Genomic DNA, 10540 nt, shown 5'->3' on the forward strand with positions numbered 1-10540 from the left:
CATTTCTGGTGACTTTTCACTGGAGTGTCTCACTTTTCTTTAGCAAAATGCAGGACAATGTAGCACTTTAAAGACTAACAAGATGGTTTATTAGATGATGAGCTTTCGTGGGCCAGACCCGTGCCTCAATTTCATCCAACTTGTATGTTAAAGCAAAATACATTCTCACATGCACGAGTGGGTGACCTCAAGGTGTTGAAGCAGAGTTCAAGTTGGATGAAGCCAGGATCTGTACTGCTTTTGGGCAGCTGCTGGAGATGGGAGTGAAGCATTATAGCCCACTAGAGTGTACGAGCTCTACTGTTGTAGCCAAGATGAAGATGTGTGCAATTCCTTTAATCTTCCCCCTATTTCCTTAGTTTAAGCTTTTGGACGGTGGGAAGTGCCTTGCTGCAAACTTAAACTGTCACTAACTATAGTTTGTATTTACTAATTTATACTGTGGTAGCATCCAGCGATCCCACACTGTCTTGGCATCCTTCTGGGATGGGTTCTGCATGGACAAGTAAGGAGAGTTGGTCCCTGACACACAGTGCTTAGGAGCTGAGGCTACTTAAGCAGATGCTTAGTTTGGCAATGAGAGAATTTACATGCTAAAGTTAAGTATGTGTGTCAGTGCTTGCAGGATCTGGCTGAGTTGAGCATATGACAAGAAGGAAGGATGAGGCTAACGGTAACAGAATCATTAGTCACAAAGGCTAATAGGGAGTCTGACTTCCGGATCATTTTAATTGTGTGTTTTTTTTTCAAAATATGAGCTCTCGCAGACTGATATTAGTGTTAGGTAGGTTGAACAGCAGTATCTTGTAGGCATCACAGACATAGGTGATCTGGAGGAGGAATTTACAACAGGACAGAATACTAGTTTTCTGGCCTTGCACAGGAAGGGCATTCTACCCACAGCAGGAAACATGGAGACATTTTGTGGGAGAAGAAGCTATATCAACAGTCAAGGCTGGCATATTTGATGGAGTGGAGAGAGCAGATACTAACACTCGAAAAGACAAAAGCACATCCATAGGGAGGAACAGAGATGGGAAAATGTAAAATAGATACATCTGTATTGATTATATTACATTGCTCATAAATATTTTTTACATTATGGAAACAAGTCACCACTAATAAAAGCAGTCTAGTCCTTCTGAGGCACGATATCTGGCTCCTTGGAATTAATACATTCATTTTGCACAAAGCAAAAAGGATGATTAAAAGGACAACCGAACAACAACATGGCACAGAGCTATATTTATACAAGCAGGGAAGAGGAGGAAGCTCTGGATACGTTAGTGTAGCAGAGAGGTACAGAGAGCATGCTTTGTACAGCTGTAAGTTTGCTACACCGAGAAACCAGGACTACATGGCTCCTTAGGATTAATTACAAAAGAAAACCAACCAAACTAAAAATCTTCTCTAAAATTCCTCTGGTTCTTTTTTGCAGTCTTCTCTGGGATCAGTAATAGAAACAGCCAAATGCAGCTACCACACAGAACAGACTGTCCTGAGAAAACAAGAGAGAAGCATATTAGTCTTAACAAAAGTGCGCACCTCTCACTAAACAAGTGGCCATGGTGAAGCCCAGCTAAAAGTTATATTAAAGGAACCGTTTGCTATGCAAGTACAGCCTGTTTTCGGCAGAGGAACCGGTCTGCTGAAAGATTACATTTTTGTTATGGCTTAATTTGGCATAAAGAAAATGTGGTATGAATATATTTTAAAAGGCCAAAACCACTTGACCACCAAGATTTTGCCTTTTATTTTAAAAGTCAACGTGTTATGCACTAAAAACTGAGAAATCCTAGTGCTGCAGCTTTAGGGTGTGTCTGCACTAGGAAACTTTTGAAATTATTTAAACTCGCCTAATAACTCCAGATTTAACAAATTCAAAAGAGCATGTCCTCACTACAGGGAAGCCTCAAATTGAGTCCAAGGCGGGCTCTGTGAATGTGGATGCGCTACCTTGGACTCAGAGCCCCAGGAAGCTCTGGGGAGTCATTAGTTCGAATTACTCTGGGGAGTTATTTCGACTACACTACCGCTATTTCAAAATTAGTGTTATTCCTCGAGGAAAGCAGGAGAACAGATTTTGATATAACCAGCCCGTTATTTCGAAATCATGCTCTTGGGAGTGTGGATGCTCCACTTATTAATTCGACCTAAGGGGGGTTATTTCGAAATAAAGCCCTATTGTAGACCAGGGCACACTGTGTAACAGACAAGACTTCATATGAAGGCCAAAGTCTGCCTTTGGATGCTTGCATGCTGCTAATGAAAACCTGTATGCTGCTAATTTAGTCTCACTAAATGGTTAACAAAAGATAAACAACACAGGTTCAAATATTGCAGGGCACATCCTTAGAGTACCAGATTCCCTTTCACCCATTTAAAACACTTAGCTTTACAAACACAGTGCTTTACAAACGTTCATTCTTAGCACACCGACATTATCTTCATTTTACAGAGGGGTTCAGTGACTAGTTCAAGATCAGAGGACAGACAGTGGCAAAGCTCAGGATATCCTGGTTTCCAGTCCTATTCTCAAAACCTGGCCTCAGGTAACTTTAACTCTCTGAGCTTTCCAAGGATACTTAACGCCTGTGTAACATGATATGAGATGTTGGATGAAAAGCACTGTATAAGTTCTAAGTATTATACAGGTTGAACCTCTGCAAACTGGGACTCTCCACTCCGGCAATGCCCATAGTCAAGCTGACCACGGATGTTCCAGGACCAGAGAGTCCTGGTGGAGGTGTGGTGGGTAGGAGTCCTGTGGGGTGGCAGGGCTGTGTACTGCTGCCAGCAAGTTGCCAGCGGGGCTGGGAGCTCGACTCCCTGCAGTGGGGCTGCCCAGTGTGCCACAGTGGGGCTGCTTGGTGGGGCTAGGAGCCTGACATGCTGGGAGCTAGGCTGCATAGTGTGGCAGGCAGGGACCTGCAGCCGATCCAGGGCTGAGGGGGAAGACAGTAGCAGGGGGGGTCAGATATGACCTGCCCTGGTCCAGCAACATCCATGGTCCGACATGGACCACAGATGTTCTTGGAACACAGAGCCCAGGAAGAGGGGTCTGGTGGTGGGGCAGGAGCGCTGTGAGGGGCGCAGGTGAGTCATCCGGGAGCCCAGAGTGTGTGTGGTGGGCTGGGGTGGGGGGAGAGGAGGGACGGCACAGCGGGAAGTTCTGGCCCCAGCAGAGTTCCCTGGCCCCAGCAGCCGGGGAGCTCTAGCCTGGCTGTGGCCTCTGGCCCCGGCTAGGGAGCTCTAAGCCTACCAGCAGCCAGGGAGTTCTGGCCCCATCCCCGGCTGTGGAGCTCCAGCCGCATTCTGGCTCCAGTGGCCAGGGAACTCCAGCCCCAGGCTCAGCGGCAGCCAGAAGACTCCAACCCCAGTTGCAGAGCCAAGTGGCTGCAGAGCTCTGCCCCAGCTGCGCGGCTCTGGCCGTGGTGCTCTGGCCCTGGCTGTGGAGGGGCTGAGGCAGCAGCAGGGGCAGGCTGGAACCCTAGCCCAGCATGGCCATGAGGGGAGGACCTTCCCTGGTCCGGCAAATCCCCTCATTCGGGCTCAATCAGACCCAGAGAGTGCCGGACCAGTGAGGTCCAACTTGTATTGGTTTTTGTTTTCAATATTGTGTTGGTGCTTAGTACTGATAAATGGCCAGCAGGTGAATGTATCAAATCCACGTCCTATGATCAGAATCTCTACACAAAAAAACACAGAATAGTTTCACTCGATTTTCCCCTGGAAAAATGGCAAATACTCACATTCATAAAAACATCCTGTGCATAGTTGTCCGTGTCAGCATCCCAGAAACATCGGGCAGCCATGCTAAACAAATGAATTGGGACAAAACCATTAACACAGTACACCTGGGGGATAAATGGAGCTATTCATATCTGATCACTGCTGACTCTCCTTGAAAGCTAAGTATTTTCCTGTCAAGAATGCAACCAGGTCTTTTGGATTTGGGAATGTGACTTTCTGCTGGGTGAAGTTGATTTTTTTTCAGAGAGGTAGGAACAGTATTACTTGCATTTCCCCCACCTCAAACGCTATTTGAGTCAAAGCTCAGGGTGGGTAAACTGGATACCGCATGGCAAAGAACTTAAGGTCACAGGTTTTAAGACAAGAAGGAACCATTATGATAATGTAGTCCACCCTCCCGCACAACAAGCTCAAGAATTTTCTCCCGTGTCTTATTCACCAAGTCAAGGTGCTGGAACCTTTGTAGAAGTGAGGGGGTGGATACTCGAGTTGGAAAGGGGGGGATAGGCAAGAAGCCCCACACTGCACTTTTTAGCATGGCTGTAGTTTGGAGGGCAGGGTGTGGGATCCCCCCACCCCCTCATCCACAACTGGAAACCTTGGACAGTTGTGGAACAGCGCTGGGAGGGGCTGTGCTTTGCAATGTTGCTGCTCACACCCAAACTGCAAACCTCCGACCAGTGCCAGCCCCTCAGTTTTGGTGCTGTTGTATCCAGCTCCACAGCACAGACGTCATCAGATTGGATTACATCATCGGTCCATCCAGTCTGCCTCAGACAGTGGCCAGCACAGACGTGTTTCAGAGACGAGAACCACCACACACTCATACCTCACCACATGTACAAGGCGGGGGAGAGACACTTGTCCCTGACCACTAATCAGCTCTTACAAAGAGGCATGAGTTCTGATTACCCTTATCTATTGCGTTTATCTCCTTCTGGAGCACACAGATCCTGGAGATAGCCTACTTTCTGGGTTGTTCGACATCAGTTCTTTCCTTTTGCTCAGCAATAGTGGAAGCCACAATCTTTCTATGTCAGCAAGTAAGAATTCTTCTCTGATCACCAACCTCTGGGGCCATATTTTCAAGTGCTCAGCTCCCACAACTGAGGCGAGATTTTTAAGAGAATTCTACCAGTTGGGTGCTGAGCTCTTGGGGGCTTAAAAGGGAGCTGGGCACTTTTGAAAATCTGGCCGTTAGTACATTGCTACCTAACAAGAGGACATAAACTGCCTTGCTTTGCTAACTACAGCAGAGAGAACCCTGGGAAGCGAGCTATTTTTATATATTTTAAGCCCAGAAGGGACCATGGTAAATTATTTAGTCTAACCTCTTGCATAACACTTGCCCGCCTGGGATAGTAAAGAGCAAGGAGCATTAACTCTTGATGAGAGTGACAAAAGCAAGACATTTGAAATGCACAAAACTTACTTCACTCCTTCACCTCTCTGTTCTCCAATCACAACCTGGACCACCATTTTATATCGGTGAAATCCCTCTTCTGCAGAGTAAGAGGGAGACAAATGAACAGTTAAATATGAAAGAGTATAGAACTGCATTACAGTCACACAGGACAGAGGGACAGAGATATTTTATTTTGTAACTAGAAACTCTTAGTTTCCAGTGGATAGTGAAATGAAGTCTCACTTCCATAAGTGCTAAGCATCACAATCCTGTTCAAACACAGGCCCGGGAGAAGAAAGACTGTCACACAGCCAGAAAAGATTTTATTAAAGCTAATGTTTCGAATAAAGTTGATAGAATACAAGTTAAAAAGGAAGGCGCTGTTGTATATCTGGAATCAAGCTGGGGTTACGAGGAAATACAAGTATCGGTGTATGCAGTTAACGAGATACATAGTGTGCATAATCAGCACTGTCCCAGATTAAGGTGCAATGGGTTTTTGAAGCATCGGTAAATAAGTATCCTTGGTACCAACCCTGCCAATCAGACAACTTTCCAGGATTCAAATACACATTACAACAAAAGTGTAAGGGCAGAAGTTTCCTAGGGAAAGGGTGGAATCTCCATCCCTAGAGGTGTTTAAGTCTCGGCTTGACAAAGCCCTGGCTGGGTTGATTGAGTTGGGATTGGTCCTGCCTTGGGCAGGGGGTGGACTTGATGACTCCTGAGGTCTCTTCCAGCTCTATGATTCTGAGTGAGGCTATTACATGAAACACAGAAGTTTCAGGTAATCTGAATTATTTTGAAATTGTTCTAATCTTTGTTAGAACGTTATTGCTGTTTCTGCCATGCGTTACTAGTATCTTAAAGGTTACTAGTATCTTTAAGTATTAGAGGCTCTCCAGGGCATGCATAGATAAGTTCGGAGATACGTGACTACAAATGTCTCTGGTTCCATTCCAAAAGCACAGTAAAGGAGTAACTCAAAGCATGGATGATTCCCAGTTTGGCAGAGGGGGTGAAACTGGCAATTTGCCAGAAATGCAAGAGCCAAAACAAATTTGCTTCAAACAGAGCAAAAATGCCAGCACGCTACAATCCGTTTGCATCTCAGCTGCAAGATGGAGCGTGGCAAGCTAGATCTGATCTAGTCAATGTCACCTGGAATAAAGAAAGACAACAGACAATCCTGGGGGTGGGACCATTCCTGCCTCAGGGCACCACGCATGTAATTAGGTCCTGGGTCTATTAACTCAACATCCAAAAGTGCTTGGACTACATACTTTATGTAATCTATTTTAAAATTAGTAATTCCGTAAAGGATGTTTAATAACTCACTGCTAATGCAGGAACTCATGATCGTTTGGTTCTCTTGCTGCAAAAGCAGGCAGCAGAGGGAGCACAACCCTATGCCAGAATGATGCTGAAGTCATTGATAATGCTGACTTTCATCTGGACATGGGAAATGTTTCATGCGTCCTGAAATAACTTCTGGAATCCAAAGTATGCAAAGCAGCGTTCTGAAACAACACTGCCATGCTGCAGCATGCCAGCGGTACCTCACAGCGTCATGACCCACCGCTTCTTGCTTCATGTTCCCTCTTACTCCCGGTTCTGTTACTGGTCCTCTCCCTCGGCTGTTCCCATTGAGTCTGATTCCCAATGTGCTCCCTTTGGAATGGAGTCTGATCTTATTTACATCAGGCTAAACCAAGCATGATTCCATTTATGGAAGTGAAGTCAGAATCGGTTTCTTTTCTCTTTCCAGCTCTCAGTTACGCACCTTCTTCCATGCTACCCATGTTCCATGCACTCTACTCCTTCCATGATACTTCCTAAGCTGATCTCTCTCACCAGGTTGCATCTGACGAAGTGGGTCTTTGCCCACGAAAGCTTATGCTCCTACACTTCAGTTAGTCTATAAGGTGCCACAGGACTCCTCGTCGCTAGTGGGTCTATATGTAATCATATTTGTCTGAATTAAATGTTAAGGTCCTCAGGATGAGACCAAGTCTGTAAAGCACCTGGTTTATTAAATGATATTGGATTAGGGTTAGTGAATAAGGAGGTTTTTTTTTTTTTAAAAAAGAGGAGGGAATCGATGCTAGCAAACAGAAACGAATAAATTCAGTAAAGAAAGCGGCAGTTTCCCCACCAAGCCTCATTACCTTTCAGTCTATCTTTAATTGCGTCTGATAAGGACCGTGTGAGCTGCGGCGTTTCCTCTGGGTTGTACTGAACATTGGCTAGATTCTCTTTCAGTATCGCATGGATGCACTCTTTTACAATGGAAGATCGGAATCTACGGGGGGAAAAAAATCCTAAATCTCAGAAAGTTCACAGGATAGGTTGAAATGTGTAGAGCTGTGTTGGAAAAATTCACCTTTTATTCTTGGCAGGTGGAAATGTATGAAAGTACAGGAAAAGTAGAAGCTAGTTAACCAATCTTGCAAAACTGCCCACAATCCACCTATGTTCCAGTCAGGTGATTGGGCAAATAACGTCTATTATTGGATTGTGCCCTTCTAATCTATGTTTGGCAATCACTGTCCACACATACCTTTGCTTCCCCAGACAGTACTGAGGGAACAGTCCTCTGGGGCAATGTCTACCTCCACTTTTCTCTGGACCGTACAAAAAAGGTGTTCAGGGAGCCAGATGGGGGAAGGGGCAGGGCTGAAGATTTATGAGCCAGAATCTTGATTTCTTTGTCAGGGAGAAGAAAAACACTGTCCTCTTCTCGTAAAGGGAAGAGCCAGGAAAAAAAATGCAGAAGGGGGCTGTCTCAGAATTTACTGGCTCCCACCTGGCTGGTTTTGGTTTTTTTTTTACTTGATGTGCATGTCTGGGCCAGTAAATGCTTGTGGGGATTGTATCAGGCTGGTTGTAGCCTGTGACAGTCAGAAAAAACAGATCAGACCCTTGCCACTTCTTGTGTATGCTGAAAGGCTCCCTTCCCTGTACTGGGACGTGTCATCCCCAGCAGACCCCAGCTCACCTCGCCTCACTGCTACACCACATCTCTAGTGTGTTGGGCATCTTTCACCCGAAGACACCTCAATTCCCTAACCCAGCAGTTCCCAACCTGCGGTCGATGGACCCCTGGTGGTCTGCAACGGTACTGCAGGGGGTCCACAGAAAATTTAAAAGGATCGGGCCCACTTTTCTTTTCACCCCCAGGGTGGGGTGTCCGTGAAATGTTAATAAACCGAAAAGGGGTCTGTGTGCTCGAAAAGGTTGGGAACCACTGCCCCATCACCCTGTACTTCTTACCGTATCCCAGCGCTTCCCTATCCCCCCCAACCTCCCTACAGCTCCTCATCTCCCACCCCACCTGTGCGCTGGACTATTTACCCCAGGCTCCTAGAACCCCCAACTGTCCCCTGTACTTCTTCCCACCCCATCCATCCCCCAGCAGCTTCCCATTCCTCAGAGCCCCCAGCCCCCACAGCATCCCCCTCTAGGTCCCTCCAACCCTCACCCCCAACAGCGTCCCACCCCCCCCGGATCCCCACCCCCCCAACAGCGTCCCAACCCCCCCCCCAGGATCCCAACCCCCCCCAACAGCGTCCCACCCTCCCCCGGATCCCCACCCCCCCAACAGCGTCCCAACCCCCCCCCCAGGATCCCAACCCCCCCCAACAGCGTCCCACCCTCCCCCGGATCCCCACCCCCCCAACAGCGTCCCACCCCCCCCCCAGGATCCCAACCCCCCCCAACAGCGTCCCACCCCCCCCCAGGATCCCAACCCCCCCAACAGCGTCCCACCCCCCCCCCAGGATCCCAACCCCCCCCAACAGCGTCCCACCCCCCCCCAGGATCCCCACCCCCCCAACAGCGTCCCACCCCCCCCCAGGATCCCCACCCCCCCAACAGCATCCCACCCCCCCCGGATCCCCACCCCCCCAACAGCGTCCCCCTCCCCCCGGATCCCCACCCCCCCAACAGCGTCCCCCTCCCCCCGGATCCCCACCCCCCCAACAGCGCCCCCCCCCGCTCACCTGTGCCGGAAGGCCGGCCGCAGGCTGTACGTGTCCCCGGGGCTCGCCAGGCCCAGCGGCTCCTCCATGGCCTCGGCCCCGCAGCGCGCCCCGTTACCACAGCAACCGGCCCCGCCCCTGCCGCTACTCACTTCCGCTTCCGGACTCGGAGTCTGCCGCCGCTCTGGCGCGCGACCCGCCCCCTGCCGGACGCGCTTTGCTCCTCTGCCGGCCGGGAGGGGGCGCTGGCGTCTGGGCGGGGGGCACGTGGCCAGGGCATGGGAGAGGATGCACATCTGGGCGGCGGGCACGTGGCCAGGGCATGGGAGAGGATGCACATCTGGACTGGGGGAGCACGTGGCCAGGGCATGGGAGAGGATGCACATCTGGGCGGGGGGCACGTGGCCAGGGCATGGGAGAGGATGCACATCTGGACTGGGGGCACGTGGGCAGGGCATGGGAGAGGATGCACATCTGGACTGGGGGAGCACGTGGCCAGGGCATGGGAGAGGATGCACATCTGGGCGGGGGGCACGTGGCCAGGGCATGGGAGAGGATGCACATCTGGGCGGGGGGCACGTGGCCAGGGCATGGGAGAGGATACACATCTGGACTGGGGGGCACGTGGCCAGGGCATGGGAGAGGATGCACATCTGGACGGGGGGCACGTGGCCAGGGCATGGGAGAGGATGCACATCTGGGCGGGGGGCACGTGGCCAGGGCATGGGAGAGGATGCACATCTGGACTGGGGGAGCACGTGGCCAGGGCATAGGAGAGGATGCACATCTGTACTGGGGGGCACGTGGCCAGGGCATGGGAGAGGATACACATCTGGACGGGGGGGCACGTGGCCAGGGCATGGGAGAGGGTTCACAGCTGGACTAGATGGGAGGGTACGTGTCCAGGGCATGGAGGAGGCTGTATGTCTGGATAAGAGATGTACCTGGATCCTGGGTTGGGATGCACATCTGGACAGGGGACTAGGGACCTTCATGTGCAGGTTGTAGGAAGATGCCTTTTACCAACAGGGTTTCATTTTTGGGTTTCTCTCCTGCATGGTAGCCTGCAGTGAGCTGGAAAGATGATGTGACCAACAAACGTTTCGCTGGCCTAGGCCCACGCAAAGGCTGGCAGCTTTCAGTGAACAGCAACAAAATGCACAGGACTGAAAGGGACACATGTTGCATACATGCTGGGATACATGGGGAAGCGAGGACATTCATTCCAAAGACGATATTAGGGGTAAAGAGTTGAAGGGCCCACATGCGAACAAATGTCAAGCGGGGTTGGTGACCATTAAACAACCCAAGTTGCTATTGGCAAAAGTAAGAGCGCGAACTCTGTTTTAGCAAAATTCCAGGTCAGCCTTTTGCCTATTTATTTTCTTCCTGCCATTTCAAG

At 49.7% G+C, this 10540-nt stretch overlaps 1 protein-coding gene and 1 long non-coding RNA gene across 2 annotated transcripts; one reads left to right on the plus strand and one right to left on the minus strand.

Moving 5' to 3' along the window:
• Nucleotides 1–702: 702 nt before the first annotated feature.
• DYNLT2B (dynein light chain Tctex-type 2B) lies at nt 703–9320 on the minus strand. Its single transcript, XM_075938221.1, has 5 exons — nt 9160–9320; nt 7327–7460; nt 5186–5255; nt 3753–3816; nt 703–1498 (listed from the first exon to the last, which is right to left on the minus strand). The coding sequence occupies exons 1-5, from the start codon at nt 9225–9227 to the stop codon at nt 1451–1453; spliced, it is 384 nt and encodes a 127-aa protein (XP_075794336.1). The 5' UTR covers nt 9228–9320; the 3' UTR covers nt 703–1450.
• Nucleotides 6876–7237, plus strand: LOC142830818 (uncharacterized). The gene is made up of 2 exons (XR_012906328.1): nt 6876–7015; nt 7109–7237. It is a non-coding gene; the product is annotated as an uncharacterized LOC142830818 (long non-coding RNA).
• Nucleotides 9321–10540: the final 1220 nt, after the last annotated feature.

Source organism: Pelodiscus sinensis, chromosome 10 (genome assembly GCF_049634645.1).
Source record: "Pelodiscus sinensis isolate JC-2024 chromosome 10, ASM4963464v1, whole genome shotgun sequence".
Classification (NCBI taxonomy): Eukaryota; Metazoa; Chordata; order Testudines; family Trionychidae; genus Pelodiscus; species Pelodiscus sinensis.

Excerpts from the sequence above, each read along its gene's own strand:
- DYNLT2B (XM_075938221.1), bottom strand. The coding sequence starts at position 9,227 with ATGGAGGAGCCGCTGGGCCTGGCGAGCCCCGGGGACACGTACAGCCTG. Across the intron at positions 5,256-7,326 it reads AATTAAAGATAGACTGAAAG|AAGAGGGATTTCACCGATAT; the intron begins GTAATGAGGCTT and ends CTTACTCTGCAG. Across the intron at positions 1,499-3,752 it reads CACAGGATGTTTTTATGAAT|GACAGTCTGTTCTGTGTGGT; the intron begins GTGAGTATTTGC and ends TTGTTTTCTCAG.